This window comes from Lithobates pipiens, unplaced genomic scaffold (genome assembly GCF_037356315.1).
Source record: "Lithobates pipiens isolate NorthernLeopardFrog02 unplaced genomic scaffold, aLitPip1_a1.2 Scaffold_18, whole genome shotgun sequence".
Classification (NCBI taxonomy): Eukaryota; Metazoa; Chordata; class Amphibia; order Anura; family Ranidae; genus Lithobates; species Lithobates pipiens.
In genome coordinates, this window is record NW_027507758.1 from 375,688,123 (window position 1) to 375,702,179 (window position 14,057).

Sequence of the window (14,057 nt, forward strand, 5' to 3'; positions counted from 1 at the left end):
GTGCCATGCATGCTCAAAATAAATGACGAGACAAAAGCTATTGGCTACTGGCCTCTTTATAGTCCCATCGTACGTGTTTGACGTCACCACGTTCTGAACGATCGGATTTTTCGACAACTTTGTGGGACCGTGTGTATGCAAGACAAGTTTTGGCCAAAATCCATCTGAAAAAATCTGACGGATTTTGTTGTCGGAATGTCCGACCGTGTGTTTTGTTCTGCATAACTCTCTATTCTTTTGCGCCTCACTCCCCCAGTCCTCTTTTTGCCCTTTCTTTGCCATTTCTATTTTGTATCCTGTTCTTCTCACACCAGTGCAACCCCTTTTCTCTACTATCAGCACTTCCTCTAGTTTACCACAACCACAAAGCGGATGCCAGTCAAACCATGCATTGGAGTTATTGCATGTGGATTTGGACACTTCTTTCATTTACGGTAATGTATGTTTTTATTTAAACTGTTCCATTTGCTTAACATTCAAAGGGTTGAATGAAATGCAATTCTTATTGATGTGAACTTTTTACACTACAATGTTAAATCATATTAAAAACAAATTTTCATCATGTAATAATAACTTAAGTCTTCTCATTAAATACATTTAAATGTTAAATGCTTGATGCATTGCAACATAGTCTTATTGAATACAACTGATAGCACAACATCATAGTCTTTGAGTGTGTCAGCATTAAACCTGTTGATGGGAGGATCGCTACTAATGCCTTGCATTCATACAAGGTTTCTCTGTAATGTTAGAATTAGGCCTCTGTAAAATTCCAGATGGTTAAACATGGAACTTCTGGAAAGCTCAAATAACCACAGCGCTAGTAACTGTTTTCTGTAAAAATTGTTTATATGACATTGTCTGTTAATATGAATTTATACCATACAGGTAATACAGGATGTTTTTCTTCAGTGAATTTGATTTTAGACAGTAGATATGCCATTTCTTGGTATGTGATACAAGACCAACTTTACTAAAGAAGCAGCAGTTTATATTTTTTTTTTTATTTCATTTAGGTTCCTTGAAGACAATATTACTAGCTTGAGGTTGAACTGCACGGCTGGATTCAGTCAACAGTTGCAGACAGTTGATGATGGAAGAATAGTTATGAGCAGATGCAATTGTGTCCTTATGTTAGTTCCAGTCTGCAGACTTCATAGGTATATCCAGGTGCCAGTGTTATAAATGGGTTGCTAGGAATCAACTGCAGTTGCCTTTTCTTAGGGTCTGCATAAGAAAAGTCACTTTACCCTGAAGAAGTTTGGAAAATCTTTGAAAGATGTCCGTGATGTCAGAAGAGTTGCTGGTTGCCAAATGGTGTGAACCATTATTTGCTTCTGGGTTAAGATGGTTGTTGTTGTTTGCATACCTCCATGCTTTATGTACAAGACCTTGAGTTTCTCTTACACTATGCCTAAGTTTCTTTAGCTGTTTGGAAAAACACTCTGTAGTATTCATATTTTGTGTGACATTCAGAATATGTTTCAGGTGTGAGAAGACCTCAGTCCCCTGTTGAGCTGCCTATAAAATGAAAGAACAATGATAAAAATGGCAATATGTAGTGGAGCATGAAAATCATCACTAATGATAAGTAATTGTTTAAATATCAATATTTGGATACAAAGCACTGCTGTATAATTCACAGGAACCATCCATAGCACATGCAGTTAATGACATTGGCGATTGATTTACTAAGACTGGAAAGTGCAAAATCTGGCACAGCTGTGCATTGTAGCCAATCAGCTTACAGGTTCAGCTTGTTCAATTAAGCTTTGACAAAAAAAAAAAAACTAGAGGCTGATTGGTTGCTATGCAGTTTTAGTAAATCAACCCCATTGTTTTTAGCATGTTGAATGTTGAAAAGAAAAAATATGCAATGCCCATGTGCTGCACAACAAAATTGATTGCTTTCTGTAGGTTGCAATGCTTGGTAATTAGATTACTGAGATCTCCTTGTCATTAGCAGATGAACAAGTACTACAGTACATAGCATTTACACATAGTTTATATTTTTTGTATTATAGCAATTGTACCAGGCAAAACAAAACAAAAATATTGGAAATTATGTCGTTGATGACGAAACGCGTCAGTTGGGGGAATCACGACTGCCATCAGTAACCTCAGCACGCCGCTTGGAGATGCAGCGCTCACTACCACTGTAAAAGCATTGTATTTCAGTAGGAGATACCTTGTTATCCCCGATCGGGTTGGCTGATATAACCTTGTATGATGCTATGCTATTTGATTTCGTGATCAATGTAAGTGCAAGTTCTAAAGGGGGTGTTTTTTGAGGATATAAACAAACTGTTTTAATAGGATTACACTATGGAATCTGTTTCTTTCCTCCTTTTATGATCTAAAACGAGTTTATCACTGTGTGATCCATACCCTCTGATGCAGTCGGTCCTGGGAAATTGGATATGAGGATTTTTAAACAGTGTGTTTTATCTGCTTATTACCTTATCAGATTTTTAATTCAGAGGGGAATGTGAGTAATCCCCTACTTCTTCACATGTGGTGGTGTTGGTGACAGTCAGCCATCTTGCAAGCAGGAATTAAACTTACCCCGGATAATCTCATGGACTTTTATCTGCCATATATCATGGGCATTTATGTCTTGATTTCGCTGCATGATTATTATTATTTCTTTCTGGTATTTTAATTAAACCATTAGATTTTTTAGCACTGCCTATACTTGTATACTTGTATATTTTGATTGGAAATAGCTTGATGAGTTGTATTTTAAAAATGCACTTTAATCAGTACTGTATCTCTTTTTTATAACCCTTCAATTCTACTTCTAAAAGTGTAGCTATATAATCATACAACCAAAAACATCCATAAAAAGCAACCACAGGCAGCAATTTCAATCAATCTGTTGAATGTAAATTCTGTTCCATAGACATTGCATTTGTTCCCAAGGAATAGAGCAGGGGTCAGCAACCTTTTTCCCCTTAAGGGCCGGATTCAATGTATATGAATGCGTGGAGGGCTGTCCTTAGAGGAGATGGTGATGGGGTCCTGTCCCCAGGGGTGATGGGGTCCCTGTCCCCAAGTAAAAAAGGGTCACTGTCCCCAGGTGAGATGGGGTCCCTGGCCCTAGGTGAGAGGGGTCCCTGTCCCCAGGGAAGAAGGGGTCCCTGTCCTTTTCTATGGAACACGTTCTGTAGAGCAAGTTTGCAAAATATAAAAAGCACTAAAAATGCCTAGGTGTGAATCCAGCCTTTTGGCCCGTACACGCGATCCGAAAATCGGATGAAAAATACCGCTTTCAACAGAATCGTATGATAATTGGATTATTAGTACAGAGCTTTTGAGAGCCGGTCACGGCAGGTTAATCTGATATTATCTGATGGGACAAGCACAAAAAATGTTCTTGTATGATACCAGATTGTACGATTTTCATTTAATCAGTACAGTTGTCATCCAAAAACACAATACAAATACACTACAACACATGACATCACTTCCGATTTTTTATTCGGTTGTACAAGAAGTTTTGTTACTCTAGTAAACTCTCCATTTTTGATATGCGCCAAGCATGCAAAAAGAAGAAAAAAACGATCTGTCGCCCGATTTTCGGATCGTGTGTACAGGCCAGTAGGCTGAAAACCTCTTCTGCATTGCAGGGGCTTTTAATTGAGCTCTTAGTAATAGAATGTACTATGTTCTTCCCAAGCACTGAAAGAGAAGGTTGTCATCAGAACAGCACTGGGGGCAGATACTACCCAAGGCAGCCATTTTTAATGCCCTGCCCCCTTGGAAAAGATGGCCAACTTGGGAAAGAATTGTTAGAGAAGCATTGTAGGGAGAGCTGCAACCAGGAGCAGTGGATGAACTGGACAGTGAATGAACAAAACACAAAGTAAGGTTCATAAAGACATGGAGGAGCGAGTTTGGGGTAGAGGAACTTGACTGGCCTGAACTCCTGACCTGAACCCGATAGAACACCTTTGGGATGAATTAGAGCGGAGACTTTAAGCCAGGCCTTCTCAACCAACATCAGTGCCTGACCTCACAAATGCGCTTCTGGAAGAATGGTCAAACATTCCCATGAACACACACTCCTATACCTTGTGGACAGTCTTCCCAGAAGAATTGAAGCTGTTATAGCTGCAAAGGGTGGGCCAACTCAATATTGAACCCTACGGATTAAGACTGGGAAGCCATTAAAGTTAATGTGTAAAGACAGGTGTCCCAATACTTTTCATAATATAGTCTATCTACCAAAGTAACAACCCTCTGCTAGAATCTCGTTTACACAGAACATTTTCTTGTTTAACTGGCTGTAACCTGGCTTAAAATATTGTGACAGCAAGTACAAAAGCTTATATGCAATGAATGTTGATGGGGAAAAATGGATGACCAGTAACTATGGTGGGAACAACTACTTCTTTCCCATGATGCCTATAAGCACAAGCCTACTATGCAATTGTAAATCCATATTTGGTTGTGTTAGAAACAGACACGGGGTAAACATAGCTCCCAACTGTCCCTGATTTTGAGGAACTGTCCCTGATTTGGAACAAAGTCCCTCTATCCCTCTTTCCTCCTTATTTGTCCCTCATTTTAGTCTGATCTATATAGTTGTATATAAAATGCACTATTTATCTTTCAAAAAGTGTTTCAGTGCTAAACCTTTCATCCAATTTCTAAATGGCTGCATTTATAAATTTCAAAAGCCAGTACTGTATATAAGAATAATAGTGGTAGAAAAGCACATATGTGTTTGTCTAATATGTTTTTTATTTTGTACATTTCTCCTTTAGAGGGGATGGCATGGGGTGTTTCCTATGCCTACATACTTTTGCTAATAGGTGTCCCTCATTCCCATCTAAAAATTTTGTGATTTATGTGTAAAGAAATGCACTGTGTAGGCTCTACTGAGTGAACAATGGGGTTGGTTTACTAAAGACAAATAGACCGTGCACTGTGTAAATTGCAGTTGCACTCTGCAAGAGTAGTTGCTCCAGAGCTTAGGAAATGAGCAGAAGCTTTGCTGACCTCCATCATCCAATCATGTGCAAGCAAAAATGCTGCTTTTTTTATTTTTCTTGCATGTGATTGCTTGTCCTTTGCAAAGTGAAGCTTTACCTCATTTACTAAGTTCTGGAGCAGTTGCACGTGTAGAGTGCAACTGCGCTTTGCAAAGTGCACATTTTACTTGCCTTTAGTAAATCAACCCCTATATGTTTGTTTGTCAAAGCTGCAGTGCAAAATTCCATGGGGCTCAAATCTCAGAGGAGGCAAATATGCTTTTTGACTATATTCTTGGTACAGAATCCTGCAGCAGGGAAAGTGACGTTACAATCTTTCTTTATACCACAAAGAGACAAAGACATAGGCTTGGTTCACACAGATACGATGCAAGAACCCATGCGAATCCAGTGCAACTTACAGGCAGTTCACACTGCCCTATGCAAACTGCTGTGGGTGTCAATACAAAGGTAATGACACCCATAAATCAGTTTGCAGGTCGCAGTGCGAACGGTCAATTCAGACAGGAATTGGATCGCATGAGTGCGAACACCCATGCGATCCGATTCTGGTGTGGACTTTGGTCCAAATGTGATGCAAATTCAGCCATACAATTCACATCCCACAGACATTGCATGTGATTTGCACAGCTGTGTGGTGCGAATCACATGCAATGTCTGACATCGCAGCCGTGTGAACCTGTCCTGAATCTCATATGACCTGTGAGTATGTGGTTAGGGATGAGAAGCGAATATGCTATAAGCATAGGAGTGCGCACAGCATGTGCTGGATGTGACTGGGCACACCCTTATCACCCCATGCGCATTAGCATTATTTCTCTGTGCTGGCAGAAAGATCTCCCTCTTACCGGCTCTGCCATAAGAGAAGTATTTACACTCTTCTCTTTCACTGTGCCGGCAGGGAGATCAATGTGCTGGGGTTATTTATTTGTACACACACACACACACACACACACATACACACATGCTTGTTTGAGCTTTAGGGTGCACACCTTAATGCAATAGCCTGCGCACACCTATGGCTATAAGTAGCTGGACAGAGCAGAGAATATTTATGTATTGTAAGCGATCAGTTCAATTTTAGCTCTTTTCTAAGCACTGAGCACTCTCAGAAAACATGGAGGAACCCTCCAGTAAAACCAAGAGCTGTCAGTCCCTTTAAACAACATATAGTATAGGATGCAAAATATTTAAAAGTGCCGTATGTTTACATTTTAACTCATGTCATTTGTGTGTGGATTTCATACGTTTTTGAAGCATTTTTGGCAGATGTGGAATAGAATCTTGAAAACTGAATGTGATCTTATGGACAAGTGCTTTGTATGTACAGTAAAACCTTGGTTTAAGAGTATTTTGGTTTGAGAGCGTTTTACAAGACAAGCAACATTTTTTAATATATTTTGACTTTATATACAAACAATGTCTTGACATACAAGTAGCGCCATGTCACAACTAAGTATAAAAGAGAAGAATGGCGCCTCTAAGTGTAGCAATATGGTTCAAAAATGTGTCGTTGGGGAATGCATAAGTCAGAATTCAGCAGGAGCTACAGAGTATAAAAGAGACGAGAGACGCCTTTAAGTGTAGCCCTATGGTTACATTTAATGATGGTACAACATTTAGAAACTCACATGGTTGAAGATTAAATCAGGCACATCTAAGTATGCAGGCATCTGGAGTCAAGCTGTCCACATAGACCGTCCTCCGCACCGCCACTGACGTCGTCCCCTCAAGCAGTTCAAGCCTCGCTTTCAGAATGCTCTACTGCAGGGTAGTCTTCCCAGTCACGATTGACAGCAGTGAGATCCGGTGGTGAGGAGAACGGTCTATGTGGACAGCTTTACCCCAGATGCTTGCATACTTAGATGTGCCTAAATGCCATGTGTGTTACTAAATGTTGTACCTTCATTAAATGTTACCATATTGCTACACTTAGAGGCACCTCTTTTCTCTTTTATACTCTGTAGCCCCTGCTGGATTTTAGTTCTGATCCCCTTATAGATGCTTCCATTTGTGGATGGACATTTTATGGTTACACAACTTATCACATTGCTGTAATCTTTTTATATGGGCTATAAACGGAAGGACTTATGAATAAATGGTTGTGGAACGAATCATTTGCGCTTCTATTATTTCTTATGGGGAAATTCGCTTTGATATACAAGTACTTTGGATTACAAGCATGTGTCTGGAATGAATTATTCTCGCAATCCAAGGTTTTACTGTATTTACCACTTCAAATTTATATCCATGTATCAAATGGCTTGTGCTAGCAGAAGTTGTTCTATTTTATAAGGATGTTAACTCTGTTACGATCTCTCTCACAGTAAATGCTAGTGGTATTTACAGATTACAATCTCTGTGTCAGAAATGACATTGGTAATGGAAGGCACCGTGTGAATACATTTAGTAAAAGAAAAAAGTGTCAAAATCATTTTGTAAACTTGTCTCCATCATTGATGTTACTCACCGTCATATTCTGCCATTCAGTGATTCTGACTTCGACACTTTGAAGAGTAATTGGAACTAGTAACGTGGTTTGTTCTGTGCACTGTGCCTGGGGAGAAATGCAGATTTTTGTTCAGTATATCAACACAGATTTTATTCAAACATGGATCTTGGAAATGTAATATTATTGAACAGCATATACTGTATGTTTTTCCTTTTATGACATTCATCTAGACTTTTCCTATCTCCTTCTCAACGTTTCTCTGTGATCACTGTCCTCTTTATGGCACTCACCTGGGATCTTCCTATCACATAAAATCCTAATAAAATACATTTACGTTTTTGGTTGTAACATGACAAAATGTGGAAAATTTTAAGGGGAATACTTTTTCAAGGCACTATATTTTGACATTAATTGCATTTCCTATATGTCTTTTTGTTGGGCATTCCTGCAGTATAGTAGGCAATAAATTAATAATTAACAAATAAACATTTAGCTTTGGATTTTCTAAAGAACCTTTATATCATCAGTTTAAACATGTATTGGCATAGGGTTTATGTAAAGCCTAAACTATTTTCATTTTTTTTGTTTTGGACAGGGTAAGGAAGAATTAGAACCCCTGTCAGTTTTTTGTTTTTGACTGTCTGTGCCCTATTAAGGAGATTTCCCTCTACTTCCTGTCCCAAAGACACTTTAAAAAGTAGCCAGAAATCACTTCAAAGAGAGGAAAAAAATTATTTTAGTTTTTAGAAGAACAGGTTTCAGCATTAGAAGATTTCCCCTTACCTTCTGTCCCATATGATATGACAACCCACAAATGTTGGATTTCCTATTACTTTTTGTAACCAATGGTCACCAGGACCGAGTGAACTTCTACAGCGGGGACAGCAATTAAATCTGATAGGGGTAGAGTAACCTCTCACTACTCTATGCAACACTCAGTAGTCTATTTAAAAAATTAGGGCTGTGAAAATTAAAGATTAATTCCTCGATTAATTGTAAAATTTTTTGATTGATCAAAATTTTTTTAATCGATCAAAATTCTTTTGACTGGTACTCACCTCTCCCCCGACTTCTTGGGTCTTCAGGGAGTTCTGCCGGAGATTCGTGACGTCACCGGACTCCTTCCCCCTTCCCCAAGTGCCTCCGTCTGCTAACGAAGGGAAGGGGGGAGGAGTCCGGTGACATTGAAGTTCTGATTGAACGTAACGTGTACGGGGGAGGAGCTACGCGTGACGTCACCCACTGCTGCCCTACGGAACTAACATGATTGTCGGCTTTACATGCTGTGTTTTTATCATCTTTATGTGAGTAGTTTGTGTTTGAAGACAAAAATTCAATCTTATACTTAAGCGTGAACACTTTGATCTTTTCTTTCTACCCATGACCTGAGATTGTGAGAGAAGTTTATGGTCCGTGTTAACCCTTTTGATACCCGCATGCATGACCACCTGTTTGCACAGGGGTCTATGCCATAAGATGAGAGTGATTAGTTAGACCGGAGGTGGAGGGATTGTCACACTACTGTGGAAAAGAAAAATTACTTACGTCAGTGCTACAGTTTGGATTTAAAACGTTTGTGTGAACTGTGAAGTTAAGTCATGGATTGTGGAAACTAACTAGTGTCGGGTGATTGTAAATAGTGTATACCACATTTACCACTTACTTATGCAGAGTTGCAATGCAAGGAGATCAGCTAAAAGTAGTTGGATCAGTATGTGCGTTATAATTAATCGAAATTAGTCGATTAATCAATTAAAAAAAAAATTGATTAATCGAACACAACATTTTTAATCAGTAACAGCAATATAAAAAAATATTTGGTGCACAAATGTTAGAAGCTTTCATGCAAGCTGAAAGACATATCACAGTACTTTCTCCAAGATATTAAGGAAAAGTTCCACTGTATTCTGTGTTTATAAAAGGTCACCAGCTACAAAAAGTGTAGCTGCTGACTTTTAATAAACACACACTTACCTGTCCCACGATCCAGCAATGTGGGCCCTCGAAGCCTCGCTCCACTCCCCTGCCTGTCCACGGCGCCGGCATTACTACCCAGCATCCGGCTGTGACAGTTTACAACTTCATGTTGCGCGTCCTGAATGGCCGTGCAATCTTCTGGGACCTGTGACGTGTCCCAGAAGATTGCAGGGAGTGAGGGGGAGAGGAAGAGTTGCCTAGGCTGCCCGAATAGAAGTGGGAGCTGGGTGCCTGTGAAAACTAGGTACCCACTCCCCCTCCCCACAAAAAATGACATGCCAAATATGGCATGTCAGGGGGTCAGGAGTACTTACAGTAAAACAGAAGTTCCACTTTTGGGTGGAACCCCGCTTTAACCACTTGCTGACCAGCCACTATATATATATGGCGGTAGGTCGGCTCTCCTCCGGTAACCATTGTACTCATAAAGCGATCTGTGCATGTGAAACTGTGGGCGCACGTGCGCCCACTGCATACCGCAAGGGCGCACTGACATGATGTCAGCCGGCCGCCCGTGATCACAGTGAGGAGAGTCAGAACGGAGATCTGCCTATGTAATCAAGGCCGATCCCCATTCTGACAGGGGGCAACTCTAAGATCTGCTGTTCTTAGTGATCAGGAACAGCGATCTCTTTGTTGTCACAGGCAGCCCAGCCCCCATACAGTTAGAACACGCTGAGGGAACACAGTTAACCCTATGATTGCCCCTAGTGTTAATCCTTTCCCTGCCAGGGTCATTTAAACATTGATCAGTGCATTTTTATAGCACTGATCAATGGTGTAATGTCACTGGTCCCCAAAAAGTGTCACTTGGGGTCAGATTTGTCTGCCGCAATGGCGCAGTCCCACTAAAAAACGCAGATCGCCACCATTAGCAGTAAACACAATAAAAAATAAATAAAAGTCCCAAAATATATCCCCTATTTTGTAGACGCTATAACTTTTCAGTGTATATGCTTATTGCAATTTTTTTTTACCAAAAAAGTGCACTGTAGCAGAATACATATTGGCCTAAACTGATGAAAAAAAAAAAAATTATTTTTGGGGATATATATTATAGCAAAACGTAAAAAATATTGTTTTTATTTTCAAAATTGTAGTTTTTTTGTTTATAGCGCAAAAAATAAAAACTGCAGAGGTGATCAAATACCACCGAAAGAAAGCTCTATTTGTGGGGAAAAAAGCATGTCAATTTTGTTTGGGTACAACGTTGCACGACCGCGCAATTGTCAGTTAAATCGACGCAGTGCCTTATCGCAAAAAATGGCCTGGTAAATCCTTCCGTGGCTGAAGTAGTTAATTCCTGTATAATTATCGCCATCTAGTGGCCAAAATGGGGTATAGTTTTCTAATGGAGGTATTTCAGAAAACTATACTGCATTTTGGCCAATAGATGGATCTCACTATACAGGTATTAATCTCACCGAAAAAAAATTGAGAAATTATGTTCACCTTGCACAAATGCTTCTGACATTTGTACAATAAATGTTTTATAAATAGACCTCTAAACTAGCAAGTTATGGCTTTAATAATAAATCCAGTATAAAGTCTCATACCTATTATGTCTGCAGAATATACTAACAAATGCTTATGATTACATATTTATTTCATGTATTCAGTTGTTTACACATGTTTATACACCTCTGCAACATAATATTTTATCATTTAATTTGACAAGTGATTAATTTAATGATCTAATTATGTGATGAATTATGTAACAAGATCAACATCATAGTGTTTATTCTAATCTTGGGAAAAAGTTTGCAGTATTTAATTTTCCAGACTGAATAATGGATATTTTAGCTAGGTCAGTGAAAGGGTACATTTAAAATATTCTGTAAGATAAACGTTAAGGTGCATTATACAGAATTTAAATAGGGTCAACAAATTGTGCAGAACTTTACAATAAAAAGGTAGACAGTACAGTTACTAAACAAAAATGAGGGCTGTGTTTCTGGGAGCTTACAATTGAAAGGGAATAGACAAGCAATACAAAAAGTAATAGATGTGAGAGGATGAATTGATGGAGAAAGTAAAAGTTAAAATTTTAGGTAGAGGCGGAAAAGGATTCTTTGAAAATATATGTTTTCAGGGATCCCCTAAAGGCAAAGAGAGTAGGAAATAGCCAGAGAGATTGTGGCAGGGAGTTCCAGAGGGTGGGAGAGGCTCTGGAGAAGTACTGGGGGAGAGCATGGAAGGAGGTGAAAAAGAAGCAATACAGCAGGAAGTCTTAGGAGAAATGTAGAGGACGATTTGGGTGATTTTGTTCAGGGCAGAGTTGTGGATTGCTTTGTATGTTGTTAGTATTTTGAATTGTATACATTGGGTGAGTGTAGAGATTTCAGGGAACACGGAAAGGGTAGTAAGGTGGATGTGTCTGGAAGCAGGATTCATGATAGAATTCAGGATAGTCTGTGTAGAGATAGGCCAACAAAAAGGGATTTGCAGTAGCCGAGGCAAGGAATAGCAAGTGAGTTAATGAGTAGCTTGGTGGTGTCATTGGTTAAAAAGGGGCATGCACTATATTACCAAATATATTGGGACGCCTGCCTTTACACGCACATGAACTTTAATGGCATCCCAGTCTTAGTCCGTAGGGTTCAATATTGAGTTGGCCCACCCTTTGCAGCTATAACAGCTTCAACTCTTCTAGGAAGGCTGTCCACAAGGATTAGGAGTGTGTCTATGGGAATGTTTGACCATTCTTCCAGAAGCACATTTGTGAGGTCAGGCACTGATGTGGACAAGAAGGTCTGGCTCGTAGTCTCTGCTCTAATTCATCCCAAAGGTGTTGAGGTCAGGACTGTGCAAGCCAGTCAAGTTCTTCTACCCCAAACTCACTCATCCATGTCTTTATAAACCTTGCTTTGTGCACTGGTCCAAATCATTTGGTGGAGGGGGGATTATGGTGTGGGGTTGTTTTTCAGGGGTTGAGCTTGGCCCCCTAGTTTGAGTGAAGGGAACTCTTAAGGTGTCAGCATATTAAAACATTTTGCACAATTTCATTCTCTCGACTTTGTTGGAACAGTTTGGGGTTGGCCCCTTCCTGTTCCAACATGACTGCGCACCAGTGCACAAATCAAGGTCCATAAAGACATGGCTGAGCGACTTTGAGGTGGAGGAACTTGACTGGCCCGCACAGAGTCCTGACCTCCACCCAATAGAACACCTTTGGGATGAACTAGAGTGGAGACTGTGAGCCAGGCCTCACAAATGCGCCTCTGGAAGAATATTCAAACATTCCCATAGACACACTCCTAACCTTGTGGACAGCCTTCCCAGAAGAGTTGAAGCTGTTATAGCTGCAGAGGTTGGGCCAACTCAATATCGAACCCTACGGACAAAGACTGGGATACCATTAGGCTGGGTTTACATCTCTGTGCGGAGTGGCTCCCAGCAGGGGTCCGGTGTGTCCCTGTTCATCATTTCAAGTCCGATTTCAGTTCAAATTTTTGTCCGAATTCGGACCTGAAACAGACCAGAAGGCGCACAGGACTCCTGTTCAATTCGTTCCACAGCCGTCCCAGAGCTGTGTGAATCGGCTCCATTAAGAGCCAGTCACGGGTCCTGACATGCGAATTGGATGTGGGTTTCTATAGTGCGAACCCATCCTTAAAGCTCATGTGCATGTAAAGGCAGACATCCCAATACTTTTGGTAATATTGTGTATTTCAACATAGGCAAAAGCAGCAAGATTTGGATAGAGAATATATGTATGGCTGGAAAGAGAGGTCAGAAACCAGCATTACACCTTGCAGCCTGGGATTGGGGGGGCATAGCAGTGCTATGGCTCTCAATGTAATAGTCGGGGCGGGGGATAAATGAGCTCAGTTTTATAAAGACTGGGTTTTAGGAAGTGGAGTGATATTCTGCTAATATGTTAGTAAATTAGTAGGGATGCTCTGATTCCAGTTTCTTAAGAACAAGTACCGATACTTTTTCTTACGTTATCAGGGCCTAGACTTGAACTTGGGACCTCTGCTGTGTCTGGCAATAAATGCTCAACAGCACCCAGTCTAATAAATTGGACAACCCTGCCCTGTACCTTGAGTTCTGCTGAACCTTCAACTCTTTGCTCCCCCCATGAACTTCCTGATTGAAGCCATGTCTCTGCACTTCCTTTATTGTTTGTCAGATTAATGAGCTCTCTTCAGCCAGTATTTCACTCTTTTTTTCCCACCCATATTTTTCTACTATTCGTTATCGACCCTTGGCTTGTTTCTCAACTACACTTCTGCCTGATCCCAAACTGAAACTACTCATTACTGACCTTAGGCTTGTTTACTGGCTACACCTCCTTTTGATCCTTACCTGCTTATCAGCTACTGGATCCCGGCCTGCTCACCTCCTAGTGGGGCAATTCTGAGGACTATGACCTCGTACTAACATGCAGCAAAATCTATCTCCATCATCAGGAGCTCTGGTGAACACTGGTTAGTACTTAGACTCCACACCTCAGATGAGCTTGTGTCATTTCTGTGTGTGACTGCCTGTATACCTATCCTGCTAGTCGGTGGTGGTCCCCCTGCTTCTATAGCACCTGGTCTTTGAGCCTGATTCCTGATTGTGACACAAGTACTTACAGATACCAATTACCGATACCTATTTTTAGTGTCATGTGACAGTTTTTT

General features: G+C 40.4%; 1 protein-coding gene across 1 annotated transcript in view; it reads right to left on the minus strand.

Annotated features, from left to right (window-relative positions):
• Nucleotides 1-830: 830 nt before the first annotated feature.
• LOC143988288 (uncharacterized) overlaps nt 831-14,057 on the minus strand; it is a 44,482-nt gene continuing 31,255 nt past the window's right edge. The window contains exons 3-4 of the mRNA XM_077487741.1: nt 7,468-7,554; nt 831-1,521 (exon numbers count right to left, since the gene is read on the minus strand). Coding sequence (XP_077343867.1) covers nt 1,201-1,521; nt 7,468-7,554 — 408 coding nt within the window. The 3' untranslated portion in view covers nt 831-1,200. The remainder of the gene's footprint in view (nt 1,522-7,467; nt 7,555-14,057) is intronic.